Source organism: Bombus impatiens, unplaced genomic scaffold, assembly GCF_000188095.3.
Source record: "Bombus impatiens unplaced genomic scaffold, BIMP_2.2 scf_0102, whole genome shotgun sequence".
In the NCBI taxonomy this organism is placed as follows: domain Eukaryota; kingdom Metazoa; phylum Arthropoda; class Insecta; order Hymenoptera; family Apidae; genus Bombus; species Bombus impatiens.
This window is the reverse complement of record NT_176521.1, coordinates 4,132,721-4,158,939: the sequence shown is the minus strand read 5'-3', so window position 1 is coordinate 4,158,939 and position 26,219 is coordinate 4,132,721. Positions and strand designations below refer to the sequence as shown.

At 32.2% G+C, this 26,219-nt stretch overlaps 4 protein-coding genes and 1 non-coding gene across 16 annotated transcripts in view; 2 read left to right on the top strand and 3 right to left on the bottom strand.

Moving 5' to 3' along the window:
- The window catches only part of LOC100741656 (fasciclin-1), a 376,648-nt gene extending 374,202 nt beyond the window's left edge, over nucleotides 1–2,446 (top strand). For all 6 annotated transcript variants that reach the window (XM_024364662.2, XM_024364661.2, XM_024364660.2 and 3 more), the window contains one exon: nucleotides 903–2,446. In XM_024364662.2, the coding sequence (XP_024220430.1) occupies nucleotides 903–1,093 (191 nt within the window). In that variant the 3' untranslated portion in view covers nucleotides 1,094–2,446. The remainder of the gene's footprint in view (nucleotides 1–902) is intronic.
- Nucleotides 2,447–11,034: 8,588 nt separating this feature from the next.
- Nucleotides 11,035–11,106, bottom strand: TRNAD-GUC. The gene has a single exon. It is a non-coding gene; the product is annotated as a tRNA-Asp (tRNA).
- Nucleotides 11,107–14,214: 3,108 nt separating this feature from the next.
- On the top strand, nucleotides 14,215–17,592 carry LOC100741452 (trans-Golgi network integral membrane protein 1). 4 transcript variants are annotated; one of them, XM_033318624.1, is made up of 4 exons: nucleotides 14,215–15,579; nucleotides 15,696–15,731; nucleotides 15,814–15,962; nucleotides 16,079–17,592. In XM_033318624.1, the coding sequence occupies exons 1-4, from the start codon at nucleotides 14,508–14,510 to the stop codon at nucleotides 16,223–16,225; spliced, it is 1,404 nt and encodes a 467-aa protein (XP_033174515.1). In that variant the 5' UTR covers nucleotides 14,215–14,507; the 3' UTR covers nucleotides 16,226–17,592. The 4 variants fall into 4 exon arrangements, with proteins under 4 accessions (XP_033174515.1, XP_033174514.1, XP_012250485.1 ...); XM_033318623.1 differs by having other exon boundaries at nucleotides 14,216–15,597; XM_012395062.3 differs by having other exon boundaries at nucleotides 14,217–15,579; nucleotides 15,811–15,962.
- Nucleotides 17,593–17,672: 80 nt separating this feature from the next.
- LOC100747434 (vitamin K-dependent protein C-like) lies at nucleotides 17,673–19,761 on the bottom strand. 3 transcript variants are annotated; one of them, XR_002945837.2, is made up of 8 exons: nucleotides 19,639–19,761; nucleotides 19,264–19,345; nucleotides 19,016–19,184; nucleotides 18,742–18,947; nucleotides 18,382–18,593; nucleotides 18,293–18,301; nucleotides 18,085–18,142; nucleotides 17,851–17,916 (listed from the first exon to the last, which is right to left on the bottom strand). XR_002945837.2 is itself a non-coding variant. In XM_012395063.3 (7 exons), exons 1-7 carry the CDS (start codon nucleotides 19,729–19,731, stop codon nucleotides 17,795–17,797), a joined length of 942 nt encoding a protein of 313 aa, XP_012250486.1. In that variant the 5' UTR covers nucleotides 19,732–19,761; the 3' UTR covers nucleotides 17,673–17,794. The 3 variants fall into 3 exon arrangements, 1 of the variants encoding a protein (XP_012250486.1); XR_004460917.1 differs by having other exon boundaries at nucleotides 17,673–17,916; nucleotides 18,293–18,593; XM_012395063.3 differs by lacking the exon at nucleotides 18,293–18,301 and having other exon boundaries at nucleotides 17,673–17,916.
- LOC100741127 (trypsin-1) lies at nucleotides 19,501–25,600 on the bottom strand. 2 transcript variants are annotated; one of them, XM_024364608.2, is made up of 6 exons: nucleotides 25,368–25,600; nucleotides 24,759–24,852; nucleotides 24,101–24,263; nucleotides 23,638–23,840; nucleotides 21,712–21,914; nucleotides 19,501–21,305 (listed from the first exon to the last, which is right to left on the bottom strand). In XM_024364608.2, the coding sequence occupies exons 1-6, from the start codon at nucleotides 25,428–25,430 to the stop codon at nucleotides 21,123–21,125; spliced, it is 909 nt and encodes a 302-aa protein (XP_024220376.1). In that variant the 5' UTR covers nucleotides 25,431–25,600; the 3' UTR covers nucleotides 19,501–21,122. The 2 variants fall into 2 exon arrangements, with proteins under 2 accessions (XP_024220376.1, XP_024220375.1); XM_024364607.2 differs by having other exon boundaries at nucleotides 23,638–23,852; nucleotides 25,368–25,499.
- Between the last annotated feature and the right edge of the window lie 619 nt (nucleotides 25,601–26,219).

Genomic DNA, 26,219 nt, shown 5'->3' with positions numbered 1-26,219 from the left:
TCATACAATTATAGATTTGCTGGAAATTTCATCTTCGTTTATAAATATCAAGATACATACTGGTCTCTTATAAAACACACCTCTCAGTTAGAAAATGCAATGAAGTTTGTAAAAATTTGAATCTCATTTGTGAAATCATTTGTGGAATTTATTGCATGGAACCAGGAAGATAACAAATACCTTGGAAGATCTAATAATTTATGTACCAAAATTAATTAATTAAAACAGCGATTGAATAAAAAATACATACAAGAAAAAAATCAATGCTTTCAGATTTATTTCATTTTCTATAAGCGTTCTAGTGCGTATGAACACGGCTGAATATCTTATTTGAAAAAATGTTACAAATGATTCTCGATCTTCTTAATTGTATCGTTGAAATAACCATTTATTATTTAACAACCTCAATATAAAATTTACAAAACGTCTGCATCGAATGATATTCACAACACTACGCATATATATATGATAATCACATTTCTCAAGCTTTTTCAGATCGACTGCTACTCGTAACACACACGATTTTCCAACAAACGATAGATTAATTTAACTTCCAGTCAGTTAATCACCAAACGAAATGCTACACACTTTGAAACGCGAAAGATATCTTAATTTAAACAAAAAATAAAAAAAGAAAAAATACAACAGTTAACGAAATACCAAGTGTATAACTTTCTGAATATTTGCTACATGCATTTTGCGTCTTCGTGTTCCATAGATTGAAAACTTGACGTTCAAATGTAATTTAGTGACGCCGGACTTCATGCTCGACAAGTGAACGCTCACTGGAAATTTTCTATCGCTGCAAACATCACAACTCGCTTCGTTCATCTAATCTATCGATCCAGCTTTGTAAGTGAATATCGACACAACTTATCGATGGAAATCGTTTCTCTTTGCAGGTTACCAGATCGAGTGGGAGGGTACATGGATTCGAGTGTTTCGTCCGGACGTCGAGTGCACCAACGGTATCATCCACGTAATCGACGCAGTCTTACTGAAGGACAGCGACATCAGGGTGACCGGAACCGCGTCGATCAGTAGCCTCGCATCACACTTGATCATGATCCTGGTAGCCAAGTGGCTGCTTTAAGGACGAATCTCCTCTAAGTTTGTCATAGGTGCACCTAGGAATTTATTTCGGGACCGTCTCCGATCGTCCTCGTCCAAGAAAACGCAATGCACGAGATCCGGATTCGAACTTCGAACTTGAACTCTGAACTCTTTGAAGGAAGTTGTTTTGAACGCGTGTTCGTTAGAGTCGATGATATCGGTCCTCGAACGACTCTGTTCTCGGATATTCATAGAGATGGTCTGCGATCTCTCAAGTGTCGCTGCGTAAACTGTGTTCGAGGGGTTTTGGCTTTCGCCTCGCTTTTAATGGAAAAAGAATAAAGGCCCCCTTATATGTGTTCCCCGTGAAGAAACCGAGGCACGATCGATGGATCGGGGACGATCCTGAATGCGAAGCGACTCCAGGTCGAGACTCTTGACCTGATCTACAAGAGAAGATGCCATGGTTTCTGTCTCGATCAGACAAGAACCTAATCGATCGATAAGCAACGTGGGCGAAGCTTAAACAGGAACCATACTATTTAGCAGTTTCAAAGTTAAATTATCGTCGTCAGTAATGGTTCGCTACGAACGTGCAGGTGTTATTACGTAACTATAGAGATTCTTTTGATTTGAAGTTTTATCGTATCGATAGGAACCGTCAGGTGTCTCGTGCGCGCGCTCGTATGCCCCAGGAAGTCTAACACGAGAGTCTTCGAGGACCTCGCACGAATAAAATACAGAAGAGAAAATATTTCAACGGCGACGATCGCGCGGCGAGGCAATTTCGCGAGTTAGAGGCGCCATTGATCGTACCAAATGATAAATTAACCGTACCAACCAAGTAAGTAATTTAGAGAAAACTTTACGAACGAGAAAGAACGAACGTGAAGATAGAGCAGACATTTCGGGGAACTTTCTTCGAGTACAAGGGCAACGAGAGTTGGCCTTTTCTAGAGCAATTCTATTCAATTTCTCGTTAGGCTGGCAGAGAAGAGCACATTTCTTCTTGTTTTATTTTACTCGATTCAAGTTACCATGCTGGCGTTCCTCTTTTCTGAACGACCTAGGATTACGACCATACGAAAGTTCAACCAAACTGTGGAGGATCCAATTGTTCTTTCTATACCGATATTTTAGAAGAAACGCAGGTATAAGGATAATATATTCCTAGCGCGTCACGCGTCTAACGTCGGTTTAGATCGAACGCCGTTGATCATTCAGGCCATAAAACTTTTTCGTACAACATACGACTCGCCTAATTATGGTACTTCGATTTCATTAACGATGATACGCTATAGTTCTGTGTGTATGTATGTATGAACGTCATTTCTCATGGCGCATGAATCATGCGGCGAGGTACACGAGTCGTCACCTTGTCGACATCGTCGAAGAATTAAATGAAAATTGGTTCTATGAAAACTCTGTCGATGTACATAACATAGGTAAAGCTAAGCTTGTCCTAAACTCTGCAATACTATCTATACGCAGATCTTAATTAATCAATACTACATTGAGAAATTGTCTGCTCCAACCATTAACAGAAGAAAATCAAAAACAGAAGGAAGTGTAGTAGGATTTCATTTTTCTGAATCCGTTTGGTTCAAACAGTTCATATAATAGGACTTCGATGATTTTTTAATAATTATGACCTTTCATGTGAAAGAATTTTACACTCTCAGATAAATAGGTTCAAACAGCAGTTAATTTAGTTCAGGTATATCGATCAAAGAAAGAGTGATTGGACGATTGATATTATATTTTACTTCGAAATGAGTTATCATTTTTTTGGAAAGTAGATAACAACAAGTATAAAAATTTAATTCGCGTATTTAATTTACACCTCGAGTTTGAAAAATTATATTATATATCGATACTACGTATTAATATCATTAATTATGTACTAATTAAAATTTTTTCTAATAAATATAACAAGAATTCCATTATAGATACAAATGTACTAATAAAATAATTTTCGTCTCTCCAAATCAAAAAATTATTCGAAAACATGAACAAGTCATCGTGTTATAAAAATAGTTAAAAAAAGAAAAAATAAGCTGAGCGAAGAATGCAGTATCCCACTATAGTACTCCAGAGTTAGAAATCCTCTTGACCCAAAAAACGAAACTTTGAAACGATAATTGGGCATCGTTAACTTTCGACGCGTGGTTTTGCGCCTTAGTTGTGATTTTCAATTACACTTGCTCTCTGTATCATATCGTATTACACTGTTTACTTACTAATAATACTGCCACGTCTTATTGCAAGCCGAATTTTACTTGCAAACGAGTTTTTGTACAATTATCCTTAAAAGAAACGGGAGCTTTGCCCATTAGAAGTGACTCGATCACATTCCGACATTCTGCAGGTTATTTGAACGAATCTTTGCATTTAAAGAGAAATTTTCAAGGCGAATTTGTTTCTTGCTTAACGCATTCGCTGCTACCGATGCATATTTATATTGCGTCACTTATTGAATTAGATTTTAATTGTAAATAATTTTGCTGACAAAGCTATTCGGTTTTTAAATTTGTGCCTTTTCATAAATGAACAGACTGTAAGAGACAGTGAATTAAAGAAAATGTCACTATTTGAAATAATTATAGTAGCAGTGAATGTATTAATATGTTACTTGTGCTTGGACTGGGTAATTAATTATTACCATGCAAGTTCAAGTGGAACCAAAGTTCTTTTTGTTACCATACTCAATGCTTGGCATCAATTAAGAGTTAAACGTGCGATTTTATTCGAAGCATTATTCGAGAAATATTACAAATATTTTCAAAACATTAATTGTATGGAAACAAATGCAGTAATTGTACAAGCATAGGAATCATATGGCAGACGAAGCCTTTGTCTTGTTACTTTTCTGATTTATGCGAGAATTCGTTTAAGCAGACTGCATAACACGTAAAATACTCATTCAGAAACTTTTTTTTTATCGACTGTACAGTGCTATATATATATATATCTATACATATATATTATATAGAATCATCTGTGTCATTGCACCGTGTCACAATAATGTCGTAACCGAGATTATTCCCGGATTTGTATTTTGTTTCGACTAACGTATCTCAGTTTAATCTTCTGCTACTTTATACCTTTCTTTTTACTTTATACTAATATTATATACAATAACAATTCCTACTATACGTAACTGTATAATAATTATATGTAATTAATTAATTTGAATCTAGTGAGTAGTTTAATTTTTAAACTCCGTAATCTCACTTGAACTGATATACACATATGAGATAGCGAAAGGTTAAACTGTAGACTCGTAATCAAAAATCAAGAAACAAAGCCGAAAGATTATTAGCAAATGACACATCACAGTTTCATTCCACGATTAGTAAGAGCTTAGCTATGTGTGTACAAGTAATTACAAAAATCGCGCGTGTCTGTTAAAAACAGAGAATAGATACAATCTATGAGAATCATTAGAGGTCAGTCAGATAAAAGACGAGAGAACCTGAGTATTCGAAGGTGAAGAAAGAAACGCCTCGGAATTTCGTTTCTTCATAGAGAATAAAATATTGCGACGAAAATAGGGCAGGGGGATAAACAAATAAAATAGCGAAAAGTGTCGTTCAGTAATCGAAACGCCGAAACTAAAAATGGATGAAAAACAATGAACGATCGGATCGGACTCTGTCGGGTTTCCGGTCGTTTCACGCGCGTTAGTTAGAAAGAAGGAAAAGAGAACACAACAGAAAAAGAAATAAGAGAAGGCAGAAGACTTGTAATTAAGAAATCATTCAGCTACCGCAATTCTCTTCGCGAAAATGAAATAAAGAAAAAAAAAACGGATTAATAGAAGAATTCGATGTTATACGTGTTGATATCAGTCTATACATATATATGAAAAAAGTAAATAAATATATAAATATAAATATATAATAAACAGAGAGATATATTGACGAGGAAAGAAAGTACGATTGATAAAAGACGAGAAGAAACTGAGAGAAAAAAGAGAAAATAACAGAAATACTATCAAACGATACCTTAAAACTTGTTGTTGGGATGAATTGATATTATGAATTATTAATTATTATTATTATTATTATTACATATATAAATATACATAAACTCTAAATAAACACTGTTTGTTCGTTAGACGAGAACTTAAGATTGAAAAGTAAAAAAAAATGGATAAAAAAAATAGTAAAACTCTATTTCTTCGTGTAGATGCGTCTTTAATATTCAGCTTGTTCAAGCGTAACGCCGAACTGAAAATCGCATATTCGCAGCTGTGTCTGGGTTGTGAATGGTGTGAATGGAAATGCGAGAGACGGAATTTCGAAAGGAAATGTCGTCACACGGAACTCCGAAAAAGTATCACATACAGGAGAAAAACAGCATATCCGACGTACCCTTCTATTGTTTCTCCCGACGTACTTTTCTTTTCCTCTTAACGGAACTCGGCGAACCCGTTTTCGTATCGTTTTTACGATTCGTACATTATCGTCCGTATATTTTTTGGCAGTTGATACAATTTAGTCGAAAAATATTATGATATTTTAAAGTTATAATTGAAGAACATTTGTCTTCTATTAATTCCTTACGTCGTGCCACAACTGAAATTTTAATTTGTCAATTGAGCAGACGAGTTAGCTCGTTACTCGGATTCCTAATCTGTTGAAGTAAAAATTAAGACATTCGTCGCTTATTGAATAAGATACTGAATTATTTTATTTTCTAATTTGAAAGTATCCGAATACTTATGGACAGTAATGTATGTCATTTAAACGCGAAAATGTGACGAATATCCTGGCTAACTCTGAACATATACGATAAATCTTGCGAATCGAAATAATGAGAAATCGTGGATCGTTAAAGGGAAATAATCAAATAAAGAAGTCGAACCGAGCGAATACGCTCGAGATTTGTAGACTCAGTTGCATATCCAAACACACAGCACACACGCCTCTCAGCTCGCTTTTGTCAGTTTTGCTATAAAAAAGATCGAAGAATTCCGAAATGGATTGAAACACGTATGTCAAAAGTAGCGGTATATCGGACAATTGTACAGTTCGACGAAGATGTTTCTCGTGGTTTAAAAAATCTCGAGAATATCTCGTTTGAAGCATTGTTGCTATTTGAAAGGGATCTTTTAATTTTAGACAGGATGAAATTTTTGGTACTAAGTAATTGTACAATCGTCATAAAGCACGTGATACGAGTAATAATACATATTAGGAAAGACAGTTATACAAAGTAATAACTGTTTTGTTATTTAAAAAGAATCATGTCTTGATCATAAGGATCATCAAATTAAAATTTAATGTAACATAATGATTGGTAAATGTGGTAAATTATAGGCATTTAAATCAAATTTAACTCATATCAGAGTTTCGTTGGAAATCTCTTTGTCCTTACATAGACGTCTTTCTTCTCATTAGTCCTCATTTTGTTAGTTTTTCATCGTATCTTTTATAACACGTTTAATACCTAAATTTCGATACTTGAAAATCGTATCCGAATATGAAAAAGATTGAATTACTCATTAAAGTAATAAAGTGATAAAAAAAAGTATATATCAATTACGAATAATTAAAAATACTCGACTCATCAAAATCATACTTCGATTCCAAAAAACTTGGAAAAGAAAGAAGAATTTAGAAACTTCTTTAATATCCTCAAAGTGCCATTTATATCACATTAAAAACAGACGACTTTTTTCACAGTACAGCGTACTGAAAGAACGTAGTTATATTCTGTTCTACGTTCATAAAATCTCAGAGCTTGAGCAAAAATTGATAAAACTTGAAATCATCGCGTTTCAAATACACGATATATATGAATGAATTTCTTCAATTTATAGATAAGTACGAGAAAGTTGAATTGTTCGCAATTAGTTAAACACTCATCGAGAATCTCGTATATATATACTTTAATCCTTGACCAAAGAAGTAGGCGTGTAAAGCGATCGACGATTCATTTTTCTCGCGTACCTCGATTAATTAATTAGATTCATTCCTCGTGTGATAATTAATCGTTAAATTCTTTGAAAAAAAACATCGTTTTGCGTGACTATTGGTACATTTTGTAGATATATCTACTATGTACACTTCAGTAACAGGGAAAAATACCATTGCACCATTGCGTTTGGTGGTCGAATTAAGTCGCATTTCTAACACGATACGTTCCCAAAGATTCGTTTCCATCGGCTCTTATCTTCTCGTTTATTTCAGATTCGTTCGTTCGTGATCTGATTCTTCCGATGAGTCGAAAATCAACATCTGTTCGAGCTTAATCGTAGAATGTGTGTTCATAAAGGGGATTCAGTCGTGGCGAGGAAAAAAGATTCGAAAGCATGTTAAAATATTTTTCGTCGAGAACATTTAAGAAAATGAACTTTTTTCTGAAATTATTACTTCGTTTGTAAATGTTCGCAAATTATCTACAGTCCTCTGTGAATTAATAATATAAAGAATATCAGATAATTGTAAAAAAGGTAAATTATTATTATTCGATATTGCTTCCTACGTATAAAATTTTCTTCGTAATAAATCTAATTTTTCCTATCCTCGTAACGAGCTTCTGCTTATCTAGTATTTTGCTAATACTCATCTAGGATTTTGTTATTCAAGTGAATCAAATTTACGTAAACATAATGTATATAATTACACGTAATTACGTAAAAGAAATTCTCCCTCGAATATATATTTGCGTTCTGTTCTTAAGTAACGGGTAAGGGAAAAGAGATTCATACCAATCGTTCCTCGAAGCAATCATTCTGTCACCGTCACTCTGTTATTACCATTATCGATTCTATGATGTAAGAAGTTATTGTCTGAATTTTAGGAACTAGCACTAAGGCATCGTTCGCAGGAACACAAGCGAAAATCATCGCGAAATTCAACTTCATATGCACGTTTCCTACGTAGCTACCTATACATCACACGTGTCTATAGAGGATACTGTTCAAGCAGGTTGCTGAACTTTGAGAAAGTATATTGCTGACGCTGAGGGTGAATTAAAATTTTGTTCAACTAATGTTGAGGTTAAGCTATTCTTCGCATATATTATATACGACACTAAAAAACTGAAAATTTAAACGTTAAACTGCTACATATGACTTCTTTTCGAACGAACATTCCAGAATAATTTTACGATGATTTTACTCGCAATTCTATTTTTATGAAAAATTATTGATGAAGCATTTTAGATCAATGTGCCTAAGACATTGTTAAATTTCGCTTTTCAAAAATCATATTTGATTAATAACAAAAATAACAAATATTATTGCTAAAAAGCGTTATTTTAAATCGCACCGATATTTACAAGTCTGTTAATTAAAAGATGACGATAACGATAAGATTAAATTTGCATTCGTAAGCTTTCACTACAGAACACGCGAAACTCTAAACCAAAGTTTAGCCCTGCATGGAGATGTTTCTTGCAGCGAACGAACGTCGAACAACGTTTTCTCTATACTCGTCATCGTAGATCCTTCCGAATCGCGCGTTTTCTTCAGCCACGTGTTGCCATTTGCATTTATCTCACTACGAAACCACGAAACATCACTCAATCCTCATAATCGCCCTTGTGATTAGCGATCGTTAGAACATTACGAGAATGTTTTTCTCAATTATTCGCAAATACACAACTGGTGATTTAAATGCAACTAGTAATTAACGTATATGGCACCTTTACGTAACGTAAAATCATTACTAAATAAGGGTATAATAGTCGATAACGAGATAACGTATAAGAGAGGAGGACGAGTTTGTTCATTTTGAAAAATCGCGGACGAAACAAGAAAACGTAAGGTATAATAAGTGATTTAATATTTTAAGAGTTGGATATAGGTACCGTCAAGATTAAAACGGGATTTAACTAATTGAATTTAAATAATTAAATTTAACTAAGGATTATTTATTAGCTATTATATATATATATTATATAATATATAAATATATATATGTATATTATATAACTATATTATAGTAGGGGAATCAAATTTTACGTACCACAGAGCTATTTGTACAAAAGCCGATTTTATTTCGATCATTCATCCATGGATTAAAGCGTCGCTCGATATTTAAATTGCCAAGCAGAGCAACACTCGATTTAAGTAACATACACATATATACATAATTATATTTTAGATAATTAACCAGCAGAGGATTCTAGTTTTCTTCTTAGGGCTTAGATGTACATGTATTACATTTGTCTGTATTTTCAGAGTTAATCATTAAGTTTCTTTCTTTCTCGAAATCACGCGATTATCGCGAGGGACGACAGAAACTTCTTGTGTAAAATTTTTATGAGAGAATTCGCGCATTTCGAGCCACCTGAATTTACAAATGTGTGTGTGTCTGTATTCGTAGGGCGAACGACGTGGCATCAGTGCCCAATAATAGTAAAATTGCCTCCCAACAATAATAAATAAATAAAAATAAATAGATAAAAAAAGAAAGAAAAAAAAGGTAAAAATAAGGAATAACAAGTTAAAAGGAATTTTTTTCTGGTTTGGGAAGATCGTACGAATGCAACGGTACTTTGATCGTCGTTTGCCCAATCGTTGAACGATCATGTCACTTGTATCTCGCTTGACTACACTGTGTAGACTGTGGTCGCTTATGCTGTATGATTTTACAAAGAATAAAGAACACCTATAAGATAGTTTAAGTGGGTTTCGTTGATTGAAACGTGTCGTTCTCGCGGGAACGGAAGCGTATCGTGTTTCGATAATTTCCAGACTTCACGTCGCGAAATCACACCAATATTGAACAAGCAAAATATACCCATGAAGTTATTTTAGCATGGTATACATCTATTTAGTAACGAAACGAAATGTCCACGAGTCGTTCAAGAAAGAAACGCGAATATCTATGTTCTTAAATTTTGCATCGTAAATTATGATATTATTTTGGCTGTATAATTTTACAAAAAATAAAGAATACTTACGAAACAAGTTTAAACAACGTTTGTTAATCCTTTCAATGAAAACTTCCTGTTTCAAGCCCTTTTAGAAAATACAAGAAATCGAATTTCCTAAGTTATGGAAGAAATTTTAAATAATTTTTTAACTTATATATTACTATAATTTTACAATGATAGTACGAACTAAATAATCCTGGAAGTTGTAATAGAAAAGATACTTTGGCTATTGTGCAAAGCAAACGACAAAACGAGAATAATCAAATCTTTGCAGCTTTTTTCGATTACATAAGACGATGCAAGAGTTGGAACATATTTGCAAAAGAATTTAAGCTCTAATATGTTTGTATCTAATATGTTTTTACACGAATAATTCTATTTTACTTCCTAATACACGATTATGTTTAATATCAATCCATTAAACGGAGCATTATATCCATTGAATTCAAATTTAATGATGTGTATTTTGTATACTTTGGTAAAGACGAATATAACACGCTTCTGCACACTAGTTTTCATAGATTTTCAAATTTAATTTCTACAATCGGAACTTCACTGACCCATTGGTTGACCCATTTAAATATATACCCATTTAACCTTTTTAACAAATCATTCTTTATTAATAGTGAAATACTATGTTGGCTGATAAATAGAACGATTTTATGTATGTATATATTCGTTTTTTCTTTTGATCGCTTATAAAATAAAACTAAAATAAAATAAAACTGAAATCATTATATTTATATAATCAATATTTAATACAGTACACTGTGTATGAGTAGAAAAAGGAAATGAAGAAAATAGTCCTCATTGGAGAATCAAATTCTGGTCTCCCGTATGACAGTTAAAAACGTTAACCACCTTTTTTAACGAATGTTTATTGTATCAAAAAAAGAACGATATTTACATGGGTACAATAAGTATAACGAACACAAATTAACGACAAATATTCAAAAATTATTATATGATAAAATTATACGAGATTGGAGATGTAATAACAATTATATACAGGACTGTGTGATATACAAACTGTATAGAATTTTTATGTAAATGTAAAAAATATACAAAATATAAAAATAAAATTTAATTCTCCCCGACGGGGAGTCGAACCCCGGTCTCCCGCGTGACAGGCGGGGATACTGACCGCTATACTATCGAGGAATTGGTTTCGTGTTCCTTTTATTCCATATCTCAGTTACATTACTTTCTTTATAATTGTTTTAATTTTTTGCAACGACAAATATTTTTTAATATATTTTTTATGTTTATCCCTTAAATTATATCTTATCAATGTATATTTGAATCTAGTTGCGAAGTCATTAAAGTTTATGTCTGGACTATATATTATTCTTTTGCCCTAGCTTTTTCTGTTGCGAATTGTCTACAAATGCGATAGCTCCTTTGTTGCCGCTATTTAGTCCGTACATCTGATGTAGATCGTTTGTATATATGTTGAACAAGATGAGGCAATTTACAGCCCCTTGTTGTAGTCCGTCTTTCATTTTGAATAGTTCTTGTAATGGTGTTCTGTCCGTCTATTATGTAAAATTGTTTGTCGTGTAGTATATTCCATAGTATTTTTATTGAAAATGGCTTGCATTTTTTTCTCAAGTTTGGAGAAATGTAGCCAGCCAGATTGTATTAAATGCTTTTTCCAGGTCGACGCAGTCGCCTGTGTTTCTTTCTCCTTGCGATTCTCGATCTCTTTTCAATCGTCTGCGTGACCTATACATGTCATCTGCGAATACGTCAGCTGCGAATTTTGTTATGTTATGTATCGTGTATTTGCTTATTATAGACACAATTTGTATTACTGCCCTTATTTATTGTTTCAAATGTTAATGTTGGGCAAGAGGCTAACTGGTTGGTAGTTAGCCGAATTATTGCTGTCTTCGTCTTTCTTTTTTAGCGCTTCTCCTTATCTTGTAGAAATATGCTGAGTTTAAATAATTATTAGATACAATTGTGTAGTAGTAAATATATATAGAGGGGGAAGATTCTTTGCAGAGTTATGTTTGCAATGTTGTCAAAGCTGGATGATCTATTTCTTCTTTGACCTTTTGATTCCTTTGAGTTTCGGGCATCCTCCGTAAGAGACTGGACGTTCTAAGCTTTTACAATTTACGTAAGAAGATGTTATGTTTTCCTCGCTATCGTAATCTATGTTGGAGTGGGATCACTCGTCTGGATCGTGTGGGATATTACATTTAACCTTTAATTAAAGTTGCAGTTAAATGTAAGATGACTTATTCTTAGACATCGTTTGCACAGGATACGATTCCTTTTTATGATTTTTCCCATGCTGCACATGCAGCAATTTATTTTTATCTCTTTAAATTTGTTAATGTCATATCCGCAGAGATTTAAACTAGAAGCATTTGGCAGCATTCCAATTTCATAGATTAGTATTCTGTTTTGTTTACAAATCTTCTTGTATGATGGTTGACTTCATATGTTGACGCTGCTTTTGCTTTTGCTATTGGGTTTTGCGCTTGGTGCAATGTCTTTTTTTTATGTTGAAGCGAGATTTAAAGTTTATTGAGTCCAAGAATACAGTTTTAGGTACATTGTTCACAATAAACGGTGAAAACTTGGTGCAATGTCTTCCATGGCTATTGTGACCGTCCCTTGTATTGTTATTTTCTTTCTTAGTAGTATATACGTACAAAGTTTAGTCTCTTTATGTATTTCTTTTATCCGTTTTGCAAGCAGTTTGAGGCACTGTGATAGTTTTGTTTCATTTATGTAGGAATGTCATATTATAAGTTAACAGAAAAAACAGTATGATGAAAAAACAATATCGTTGCATTCTCACAAAATCGAATATAATATCGCGTTTTGCGTATTCGTTTCTCACTAATTCTACGTCACAACAACACGACGAACTTCTCTCGACCACGATTAATTCAACTCTGACAGCATTTACCACGCTTATTTTTCGCTTAACAAACTTTGGTAACGCTCGCTCTTTGACAACATTAACATATCTTGACAACGTTTATAAACAATCAGCCACGTCCTTCCCTAACGTCATATCATCCCACATTTATTTCTTTAGTTATAATTTCTACGCTCACCATTTCGTTTTTGTGATTTCATTGGTGCTGTATTTCGAGGCCGTATATTTGTTATTCCTGTTATCCATTATATTTCCTGTTGGAAGAAAGACCCCCTTTTTTTGGTTTTTCCCTTCTTCATGGTGGTGCACTTTTTTCGGACTTACACGATTTACTTTAGAATATATCAACTCTTAATTATTGTCCGCACTCATTCCTATCACTTTACTGTTCGCTCGCTCGTGATATATGTCTAACTCCTACGGGGGTCGAAGAGCGAATGAGATATTAGCCACTATACATGTGGATTGTCGTGATTCGTTTGCTTACTTTTTTTTTCGGAATCTATGTATCTGCAACTGTAATTGACTACGAATATATATTTACTTAGTTGTTTATTAATTGTACATAGCGTGGTTTTATTTTTAATAATCATTCGTAGAGTCACTTTGATGTGAGTCACTTGAATGTACTTTGGATAGTTTACAATTAATTTCAGATTACTGTTAATCTGGGGTGATGGGAAGCTTTATGTTTTGTCGTTTTTAAAAACATTTATCATTATGCTAATAATGTGAAGAGGTTTTATCATTTATACAAATTTTAATAAATAAGTTACTGGGGTAATTTAAATCTTGGAAAACTGTCCTTTAATTTATTATCACAGGAATTACTTATTTTCTATTAAATACATTCTATATTATATTATTCTATCAATTTGATATTAATTTTATACGTCTGTTAGCAATTTTGTCACTAAATTATGATGGAAGAGATGTACATACATATATAAATATTTATTTCAATTATCTATTGGCTTCCCTCCTATTATTAGATTATTTTTATAGATTATGTTTTCTTCTTATTATTAGATTAAATATTATCCTATTGTTAATAGATCCTATTAATTATTATTATCATTTATAAAATGAGTTATATATACATTTTTGCCATTATTCGTGATTAATATAATGAATAAAATAAATAATTTTGGAAACGAAATAAATAGTATTGCACCATAAACAGTAATGTTATTTCAAATAAATGTGAAATTTTCTAATGTCTTCTTCGCAGCCATTAACATTGAGTCTTGTAGATTACTCATCGCGGAAAATAGCAACTACAAGAATAATCGCATATTTATATGTAAAATATATTGCGAATCAAAACTTTACTTATTATATATATACATATATATTAATATAAGAAGAAAGAAAACGTTATATTATTGTTCAATTGTAAACCTTTTATACATTACGCAAAATGATTTAATTACTAAAACGACCTTTTAGGTTACGTATGCTTAATCCAGAAGAAAGATGGCGCATATGTAAAATTCTATGATATTAAATGCGTTGTTGGAGTTAGTATCAAATTAAATGTTGAAAGGTTATGTTCATTATAATCGCAAAAAGTAATACACTACTCGCAGTAATAGATGTGTTGGAGTGATTACTAAGGAAATTAAAAGTGATATGGAATATTGACTTTGTAGATAAAGGAATTATGGAAAACTACGCAAATCGTTCACTTTTCGGTTTTACTATATTCGTTTTTTTTCTTTACTGTATGAAAGTGTCAGATGTACTAAGTGCACCAACAACCCTACGTATTATAGATGTAATAAAAGCTAAGAATTACTTAAATTGTAATGTACAACCGTTTTTTTACGAAAATAATATTACATCAGTTTGTAATAATTTAACATATTCTGTGGATGAGCATGATTTAAAATCAACGAATATCCTTTTATGTTTTGCATTCCTTGATGGATTGTATAAAGTTTGTCACTCTAATGAATTTCCCAAGGAATATAATAATACGACTACATTTTATTCATATGTTCAAAGTTTGGTCCCTGGTGAAAAAGAAAGAGATAAAGATGAGTTTTGTGGCAATATTAGTGACATTAATATTGCATATAAACAATTGGAACGTCAGTTATCATATATAAAGTCATTACGTTTCTGCTATCAGGAATGCTTTGATAAATCAGGTAAATTTACTCCACTTTGTGCGATATTAGCATGGAACAAACATATTAGTGATACAAAACAAATAAATACAAATAATAAGTCTCAAGGTGACACGAATGAGGAAGAAGATGATAAAGATGTAAAACCAGATCCACAAGTCCTGCATCCTAGTCCAGGAATAGACAAACCTTCCAGTGAAGCATTAAAAGGAAATGATGATAATAAAAATAAAACACAGATAGATAGACATATTGATGTTAAAGCTGTTGTAACTATGCCACTAGTACAAGGAAAACAGAATAATACTAAATCCTCTATAATATCTAGTGAAAGTAACATCGATGGTATCAATACATCTCCAACAGGCTATAAAAGAAAGGAGTCACAAAATGGAAAAGATGAGGTTCTTGAAAATATAGAACCACCGCCTAAAAGTAATGACAAAGTAGGGATAGGAAAAGAAGAGATAACTAATACAAATTCTGTAAATAATGAAGATGGAGGAAATAAGAATGATGGTAGTGAAGATGTCACAACAAGTACATTATCAGAAAACACTCAGGAACAAGGTTTTAGTCATGAATGGAATTCCAACGTGCAAGGTGATGAATTATCTATTGGTACTTATCAAATCTATTATTACTTAAAATTTTGTATTTTTACTTTTGCGTATGATCCATAAAAGATTTAAATTCTATGTATATTTTTTTTTTTTTAGATCCAAATAATAGACCTGAACAGCCTGAGGATACAGGTAAAAAGTTTTATAATAAAATCTTTTATACTGCTTAATATTTTAATGTATTTATATTGAATATATATTTTCATAATAACAGATCAAGGTCTGGGTATGACTGAACAGAAAAATGTGATGTCTAGTTACAATAATATCAGGCCAGATGAAGAATCCCACTTTTTTACTTACTTCAGTATAATTTCCTTAATCTCAATAGCTGCATACATTGGTTATCATAATAAACAGAAGGTATGTAATAATTTTATGATATATTTATATATATTTTATATTATATTTATCTTTTTTATATTATATTTTATTTTATTCACTTCTGTTATTGATATCTTGGTATTTTAATATCGCAGATATTAGCTATTGTATTGGAAGGACGAAGATCACGTAATCGCGGTAGACGACGATCGAGTACAGTTAATTATACTAAATTAGATTGTACACTTGAAGAAGCAGTTACATCACAGTGTAATGCAAATGTGACCCATGTCATATATTAATGCATGTATCAAATATTTTAAAGCTACTGTATAATAGTACTTGTGTAACATATTTTGTACTGAAGTATATTTCCATTGTAATATGACTTCACTTTTGACAAATTGATTCTTTGTCAATGTTCCACTAATTGTTATTATTTTAAAGTTTGTTGTTGCTAAATAATGTAATATTCCATTGTATATCGTAATAGCTAAATAGTTCGTTTACTTTCAATTTACGTTCAATAACCTTTTCTTTTCAGTAAATTTTTAATATGTATCTTAATCAGTTGTTTACACATTTCAGCACATACATACACATATATATTCTTATTGGTTACAAGTACATTAAAATATAAGTTTTTTGCAGTATATTATCGATACTATACGAAGTAAATAAATATTAGCCTTATTAATTTTTGAATATTTAAGTAATTTTAAACTTAAACATTATCGTCGCCTTGTACAATTAGGAATATGTAGATTTAAATTTATACTTTTGAACTCATTAGAAGATTTATTATATTATTTTACATTATTATTTTCGCTTTTTTCGCTTAAAAACTACAAATCATTTTACAAAATTAGTTTGGCACGTATTGTATTTCAAATTTTTTTGTATATTAGAGTACGATTTTTAATATTTTACCAATAAGATACATTTTTCTTTTAACTGGACTAAATTGTTACACCAAATTGCAAGCAATGATGTAAATATTAATATAAATCAGTGAAATAAAAACACTGATAAGAAAAAATGTCACTTACGTAGTATATTTAGGCTTCTATATTAACTTTTTAAGGTTTATGTAATACTTCATGTTTTAAATTTCATTTTTCTTTACCTTCCTCCACCTTCCGTTTATTATATTTATTCACAGATTAAAGTTGTATAGGTGTAGAATCAGCAGTAGCTCTAGAATTATATGGTACACTTTTGCAAACAGTTCCTTCAATGATATATGTATATTATATATTGCAGTATTAATATATTATAATCATAATTTTTATTTTCGATATAGCATGCGGCTAAATGTTGTATTATAATGAAAATTTTATAATCTTATGTTACATTCGTTAATCCGAAAATTCGAATGCATTATCATTAATGTTCGAAATATCTAAGCAATGCAATTACTGTATGTATGTACTAGGTTTAAGCGAATTCGGTGCACAAAGTATTCTGGTGTTTATACGTATGTATCTATATATTTGTATCAAACTTAGGTCATTTCAATGAGTTATTGTACATTAACATTTATCAAGAATTATACGAAACTAATTTGTCATGATTGGAAATACCGTCCACTTATACACGCATATGCTATAAAAATATTATTGCAAGTGCCGATATCGAGCATGTAATAAATTTCATGCAACAAAGTGAACGTACATTGTAGGTACATACATTATATAATTTTCATAAGTATATTCTTCGTTATAAAATCGTTGTTAGAAACAATTAACCTTTTCTTATTTAGAAGTTTATTTACTAATGGATTTACATATTCTTTCTAAAGGTTTAGAATACTATACAGTAGAATTATATTTACAAGAGAGAAATGATCGTAGTTCAATAACTATGATCTATTATTTTGGACAATAGCACGCATCTTTGGTTTGTTGTAATATCCAATTTAGATGTGGACCAACTCTTGTGAATATCGAAATGGCAGGGGTGCTACCACATTTATTTACATCCGAAATTATACCTGTTATAAAGTAGAATGTCTCTTATTAATTTACTATTTTAGTATATACAATTTCAGTCGTGAATGATTTATATAATCATAGTCAGATAGCTGTAATAAAATTATCAACTATGGTTATTTGAGTGACTCATACAATTTTAGAACTAATATCATAAATGATATACGTACCGACTAGATCATATACTCCAGCATATGAACGATATTGCACTGAAGAACCTACATCGTTCTGAAAAATATATTTTCGTATTTTATTGATACAAATTATTGCAAAGTTGTATAAAATAAAACATAAATCAAAAAGAAAGATAAATTCTTCTCGATTGAAATTTAGTAATTTAATGGTATTCTTATTATCTAATGGTTTGTTAATACGTACCTTTTATATCTGTACTTAATTAGAGAGTTTCGATATTAATAGAATTTGTAAACAATTAGTAAGATAATACTGACGATAAATTAACATACCTCGCATACAATAGAACTTCCACCTAATATTCCAGCACAGCCGGAATCGTTGTGAAAATTTGTAAGATTTATGCCAGATCTAATACACTCGTCGCGTCCCAAAATTGGAAGACCCAATTTTCGCGGTCGACAAGTCTGATTGTTGTTCGTATCTTCCTTTGTGCTCACTATCCACCCAACCAAAGTTCCAACTTGTCCAAGATAAGTCGAACCTGGAACATGTAGATCATAGTATACGTTGTATTAATAATAATACTTATTCCTAAACATAAATCTATGTATTATAAATTGAGTTTAAAATTGGTCAATTTCGTTTAATATTAACAGTAATTGTGTAAACTTGTTATATGAGTTATATACCTGGGTTTGGCAAACAAATGGGAGAGATTCTTCTCTCGAATTTAATCGGCTGACTTAACTTCATCAGTGCCAAGTTATGAGCATGTGATTCTACGTTATACTCCGGATATAGAACCAAAGATTCAACACTAACTGTGGTCGATGATACATCCAAGTTACATCGATCGTATTCTCCAAAAGATATTTTTACTTCCGGCGCGGTTACACTATAAACAAGATCGATAAATTACCATATAATATTTTTAACAACGTCACCTTTATTTTATTTACTAACCCAATGAGTTGGCTAGCAGAGGATAAAACATAACGATCGTTTATTAGAACTCCGCTGAGAAGTAATTTTGATTTCACGTGAATATTTGCAAGCCAGGGAAATTCATGAGTCTTCGTGTATTCCCCGCCAAGGAACCGTGTCTCAACAAATCGATTTGGTCTTCCGCAAACTGTAAATAAACTATATCGATAATCAACGAAAAAATTTCTCGTAATTTATATCGTAAAAAAATTGAAGTGTTTCCTTACGACAGTTGCCACATGTTTTAAATCTCCCAAGCAGGTAGTCCAGAACGCCTCGTGTTTGCCGCAGTTCGTCATCTCCTATGTCCTAATGAAATCAACACAAAAATCTTTAGAAAATATATTTGTATATGAATACATAAATTTATTTACATATTTTATTTCCTTGTTGTGTCATTCTTTAGAAATGACTAGACTTAAAATTACATCTTAAGGATTAATTAAATTAAATTATCCATAGACTGCAGACTTTTATGTATTTGTGGGATATTTAAAGGTACAAAAATGCACAGAATGCGCGTAATATATCAAAATATATAAAATATTAAAAGTATAGTACTCGTAATAATTTTCTATCTAAATTATTGTAAGATTGCTTACGGATGAATTAAATTTATTGCAGTGAATGAACCTCGAAGTGAGCACCAACAGCAAACCACAAAGGATATATTTGAGGAAGTTTTGCAGCTTCATGACTTTTCTCTCGGCTGTCGGAACGATACTGGTCCCGGTTAAACGATTGGTTTGTCTTGTATAGCGGGATTACCGTTGCCCGCATCTTGAAAAATATACAACGCTTTTTCCTCAATGTCGAACGTACTAACGAGTGGTTCCTCGGTATCGACCAAAGGATGCCGATCTTGTTTTTGCTTGTTTCGTTTTCGTTTGAATTATAACCGGTTTATAACCGGTTAGTACAGTACCGTTAGGCTATTTCAGGCATCGTATGATGGACCAATCCATGGAAATGGTACATGTACGTTTGACACATATAGTATCCCGATCGTAAGCTTTGATTTGTATTTGCTTCGACTTGAAGGCTCAATACGCGTCGACTTATCCTTCTACGCAGAGATTTGTCGAGAGAGCGTAATCGTTTCTATTGATTTGAAATAGGCTATGGTTGAGTCGTATTGATTGATTATACTGATCAACTCTGCTTTTTGTGAATTTCGGAAGTTTAAGAGTACAGTAGAATTATCTTTATATGAATCTAATGGAGGCAGTACATATAATAGAAATTGACTCGTACGATTTCTTATTCGAAGAATAGAAATTCTCTTTCCGATTGATGGGCTCAATCGACAGGAAGTTAACCCATTTGTATTGTAAATTACAATCTTCGCATTATTTGTTGTCTCGATCCTTTTAATTGCCTAAATATGCTTTATCATGTTTGTTGAATTATTTGTATATTTAAAGTGTTATAGATTTTAAATTGTTATTAGGATGAAATAAAGTGTATTGATAATTGTTGTATAATTTGTATAATAGAAACGTTTATTGACTATCTTGTCATTGAGCATATTACTTCATTTTTAAAATGATTATAATTTTTCTTTATATTTGAGCAGATCGTGTGACACTCAAATGATCTTTTAATTCGTAATAATTGTAATTAGTCCTCTTTTTTAGATGAAAGATCATGTACAGGGAATGTTTGAGTATTTTATGAATACTATTTAAATAATTCCTAGCGAAGTAATTCGTACATTACTTACATTTGAGCATATTCTCTTAGAAAAAGATTTGTCAAAAAGCAGAATAAACATTTGCTTGTGTAGAAGTTAGTCTCTACATGAATATTAATACAAGTAGCAATATCCAAAAAAATTATATAATTTACTTGTTGCAATGTTGAAAATATGTTAAGAAAATACGTTTTCAATGACTTTGGAAACTAAATATTAATTAATATCCGAAGAAAATCGACTTGATGTCCCTATGTATCTCAAAGTCTATCATCAATAATGTCGTCACCATGAAACTTGTATTTATCCCCATTCAATGTTGTTTCATAATAATAATTAATATAATACAGAAAAATCTATTGCTTTCCACGTTATTACACATAACAATTGATCTTAATTTTGTTCACAGAAACATCCCTCTCGCGAGTGGTAAACTATCCAGTTTATGTATCGTGTGACTCTTGTGTAAACGCCAGGGTATCCTGGTCGAGCACATCCGTTTCCCCAGGATACTATACCTATGAGTTCGTATTTCTTGTCTTCGCGTTCGGCTATGAGTGGTCCTCCGCTATCACCCTTGAAGAAAGGAAAAATGTATAATTTCATCTATAATTTCTTTGAAGGCATAATTGAGAAGAAATAGTTTGACGATTATTTTCTGCATAGTTGTACTGTCGATTTAGAATCTATAACGATAGGTCTAAGGTGTTCATAGTACAAATCGTCCAACAGGATTCGTAATATTTAATTATTTATAATCCTTAATTGATATTGCACGTGATCAATTTTAATTCAAATGTATCCTAATCTACTGCGGTGGGATAAATGAAGATAAATGGAGATAATTATAACCCCGTAAAAGAATTTTTTTTTTGTATCTAAGTAATTTTCTGCTAAAGTTTTATCTACTGCGCGTATATGTCAAGATACTTCCGCACAGAATGAGAGATATTTGAATATTGATAAGAAATTCAGATCTCACCTGACAAGAATCCTTTTTCCCATCAGGATATCCAGCGCACATCATGTTATCAGAGATCATACGTGGACTGTAGCTTGTGTTACGGCAATCCTGAAGGCTCATAACCGGTACCTCGACTTCCTGCAGCAGGCAAGATGGCTTCCCATCCTCGTACAAGGTACCCCAGCCGGACGCGATTGCTTTCGTTCCAACGTATTGCTTATCTGGAAACATTAACGTGGCCCGTATATGCAACGATGGAAACAATTATCAAACAGAAGGAGTAAGAGCGGGATTACGATGCAATGCGAACAAACACGCGAACGACCTATACCTGTGTCATAGCTGGCTAGAACGTTTCGTATTTGAGCCATTCGATTTGATCCACTTGCACTTTTCACCTAGTCGCTTGACACGAATTATGCAATTTCGCGTAACGATTGCCACTGCGTTTTTTCATTGAGTTATGATTCGAAATGGCCCGTTATCACGCGGTTGCATTCGCGAAAGCTACCCGTATGTTGACTAATTTCTGCCTGCAATTCAGCCCCTTCATGAATCAGCCAGTAAATAATGCGATTATCGAATGAAACATGCAACGATATGTGTTCGATCGATGTAATTATTTTATTTTTTTCTTTGAACTTGTCATACTAGGTTTTAAATCAAAATATTATCGACAGTCATTGACGTAGATGCATTCAAGATGTATGTGTTTTGTAGGAGTACTTTAACCGTTCCCACAATTTTACAGCGGGGAAAGTACATTTTCTATCTACATATTTCTGTTTTAGATGTTTTTAAGAAACGATGACCCTCTATTACTCGTATTCTTATATGGATACTAGTCAGTAATAACATTGAATTTATTTGAAGTGAAGACCATATAATGGTATGTGTTGGATATTTTTAATCGTTAGTTGTTTTTGTTTTGATGACCGTGGAGAAGGAAAATATGGTTATGGGATAATTCCAGAGGACGCATTAAATCATTTGTGAAGTCGTGTATTTTTCTGTTGTGAAAGCTTAAGTTTGTAGTTAGAAGATTAATGTAGCAATATCTCATAGATTTGAGTTATGCTGGCTTTATTAAGCAGCGCATTGCTAAAGCCGAGATGTCTGTGGTTGACGTGTGAATTTATTATCTCTGTAAGTACTTGGTAGAGTTTAACGACAGGAATTCGTTCACACTTTTTTTGATAGAATTAAAAAAAACATGTTGATCGATAGGAGAAATGACGCGCCGTCGACTAAACAGACGAAGATCGATACAAGAAGAATTTGCGTTAAAGTTTTTAACATAGAAGTAGGTCAATTTTTTGTCATTCGTATGCTAATTCTGATCGTCCAAAATCTTGTTAAGTTTCTAGTTAAAATAAATGCGATAAATGTGTTTCAAAATTGAAAAGAGTTTTTAAGAATTACGGAATTCAAATGATGAACGTTCTCAAAAGTTTATATTAATAATGCTGTCTTACACACATTACATTTAGCAACTAATTTACTAATTAGTTGACAAATGTTTATAAGTTGTAGACTATAGGCTTTTGTTATAAAACAAGTTTGAAAATTTTATCATTACTGATTAATATCAGTTATAATTTATCACAGCGCATTTTACACATGTGTATCGCACGATAAATGCGATATTATGAGTCATAGAAATTTCTTGGAAAACTACGATTTTTAGAAGAGAAATAATTATTTCGTATTTTCAAAAGATTATGCACTAGTTATTGGCACACTAATAATCTATACCTTATTGTTTATTATTAGCAATATTAATATAAATATAGTATTTTAATGTCAATAATAAAAATAATAATATACTAATAACATTAGCAATTATATATATAACATTTTAACACACAAATTTAATTAGTCAAAAGGAAGTACAAATGTTAGCAATATTTGTGTTTAATGTAATAAGAAAAGTAAAAGTCGCACCTTTTTCTGTTGGCAAACATATTGGCCTTATAGTGTCGCTGAGAGGCACTCTTTCGTTCAGCCGTAAAAGCGCGATGTCATTGTCGAAATTGAGGAAGCTGAAATCACCGGTTAACACTCTGACCACGTATCTGGTCTCAGCTCCTCTCTCGGTACACCTGTCGTGTTCACCGAACGTGACCTTGATCATGAACCACATGAACCTGAAAATGGGACTAGCAAAGCTGATCATGCTTCTCTGGAGAACTGAATCATCGCTGGTAATTTAAATCAGGGATTCGAAACGTTTTGTTCTATGAATTATTTTTCTGGAGATTTTAACACCCCAAGTTATAGAAATCCTGTAGCAACTAGAATTTTGTTTTATTTTCGAAAATTTGGAAATATAGATATATGAGTATGTAACGTGCAAGTCACGTGGATATTATAGAGAGTTATTGCTTATTTTTCAGTGAATGCTTACCCTTTGACACAGTGAGCCGCGGTCAGGACGTAGCGATCATTAATCAACGTTCCACCACAGTAGAATTTGTTCAAATACGAAAGCCTGGCCATCCATGGGAATTCATTCATACGAGTAGTCTGGCCACCGACTATTCGGCTTTCTTCGTTCCGCAGACCGCAACCTAATACATAGTTTGAACAGGTAAAGGTGCTAACAACCTAGTTTTCTTAAATGGAAAACGCAGTTCATAACGGTAACGAAAGATAAGATAATAATCACGGTAAGTTGACAATATCGATTGGAATTTAATACTAAGATGGAATTTAGAATTTGATGTAATGTTGGAGTTTATAACGGTGTTGGGATTAAGTAATAGCGTTGAATAGAAATTTAGTGCCTTTTGTGTGACTGCTTTTTGTTTTAGTGAGTGTGGTTATGTATTCATTATGTAAACAGTACCGATAAGTAACATTTAATAGAATTTTAGTTTCTCAGTTAGCAATAGTAATTTTATTTTGTACTAGATGATATTGTATTTATTATATACATTGAATGTATTGAATATTATAATTAAGTAAATATTTCTAATATTCTCAATACTGTGTAACCGAGTTTTATATTGTCATTTGTAACTGTTATTTTTTATATTGTTAGCAAAGATAGAAGCTGTACTTACTACAGTAACAAGGTGCAGGTTCTTCCATGGCGTACGGTGGTTTGTTACCAAAAATACCAAAAAAGTTTTTCACCCTCTCACCGAAAGTACTTGCCTAAAAGTTTTATGTAACTCTAACTCAACATCTGTTTATTATCATCTAATAGAATTAATATTTCTTTTTTAAAAACAGAATTTGATTCATATTATACCACGTTATCATGATTTCAATTAATTAATCATCGTGTATTATTTTTGTACGAAATCGTTCAACTATGTAATCTGCTTACATTAGGTATATAAATTTCAATAATTGTAAACCATAGCAGATTGTCGCCCATTTATGTTGCACCTAAACCTAAATGAACCAACAAACCTACCAGACCACTAAATCTACACGGTTATCATGAATCATAAAAAGTATTAAAACAATTTCATCATTTTATAATATTCTATAATTGTCTAATTTCAAACGAATTCACAAGTAAAATCAATCGATGAAAAAGTAAGTTAACAAATTTTTACTATTTTATAGTATTCCATATTTCGAAAATTACCACTTCTATTAATATTAATGATATATTACTAATATCACAGTTCAAGGAAATTTTATCAGGAAGAAGATCTTACTTGACAAGTTTCTGAGGCCAGATACAGAGCGACCAATAATACAACGCACTGGGAAAACTTCATTTTCCGTGATTAAATTTAGTCCGTGTTATTATCCGTGTGAAGTTTCACGCGTCACGTTCCACAGGAAGGATTCTTTATTGATGAAGGATCCTCCGCGCGGGCGCTGTCAGGAACGAGTTACGGACATGTCCCTAGTTGGGAGTTACTATCGCCAGTGTCCCACGGCGACTGAGGACGACTCAGGTCGAAGAGGTAATTGCTATTCCAGAAGAGAAGGAGGGCACGACCGACTGGTCGGCGACTGGACAGTACCTGACCAGTTCGGGTTCACGTTCAGGGTCGAATTACGGATGACTGTTATTGACCGTCATCAGGGTCACTCTAACTTTTCAATGGTTTCCATCGATAGCTGCAATTTTGTTTTTTCTCTTTCCACGGGTATGGATTTATCCACAGTTTCTAAATATAATCTAATATTTTTTGGTATGATTATAGATGTTACGGAAGAATATGAGGAGTAATTTGATTTTAATGCTCGTCTTTTGTGTGTATCATTTACAGAAATTGATGTATATGTTATAATTACTATACTGATCAGACAATGTGTTTATTAGTCAGCCATTTTTATGTTTTTGGTAAAGATATTAACTAAGTGTAAAGGTGTCTATCGTTCCTTGTAAATGTGTTTATTACCTATACTATACTAATATATAGATATTAATATATGTACGTATATATTGATTGGTAAGTCACTATTACATTTATTGAATTAATTAATCCAGTATGTTATATACGTGTGATTAAATTGGAGTTTATTTGAATTTTAAATAGACAACATTAAATAGACAA

Coding starts and splice junctions, on each gene's coding strand:
- LOC100741452 (XM_012395061.3), top strand. CDS start 14,508: ATGGAAAACTACGCAAATCGTTCACTTTTCGGTTTTACTATATTCGTT. Junction 15,598..15,695: donor AGGTGATGAATTATCTATTG/GTACTTATCAAA, acceptor TTTTTTTTTTAG/ATCCAAATAATAGACCTGAA. Junction 15,963..16,078: donor GTTATCATAATAAACAGAAG/GTATGTAATAAT, acceptor TTAATATCGCAG/ATATTAGCTATTGTATTGGA.
- LOC100747434 (XM_012395063.3), bottom strand. CDS start 19,731: ATGAAGCTGCAAAACTTCCTCAAATATATCCTTTGTGGTTTGCTGTTG. Junction 19,185..19,263: donor TAAAACATGTGGCAACTGTC/GTAAGGAAACAC, acceptor GTTTATTTACAG/TTTGCGGAAGACCAAATCGA. Junction 18,143..18,381: donor GAAGTTCTATTGTATGCGAG/GTATGTTAATTT, acceptor TATATTTTTCAG/AACGATGTAGGTTCTTCAGT.
- LOC100741127 (XM_024364607.2), bottom strand. CDS start 25,430: ATGAAGTTTTCCCAGTGCGTTGTATTATTGGTCGCTCTGTATCTGGCC. Junction 24,853..25,367: donor TGGCCTCAGAAACTTGTCAA/GTAAGATCTTCT, acceptor TAAAACTTTTAG/GCAAGTACTTTCGGTGAGAG. Junction 24,264..24,758: donor ACCTGCACCTTGTTACTGTA/GTAAGTACAGCT, acceptor ACTATGTATTAG/GTTGCGGTCTGCGGAACGAA.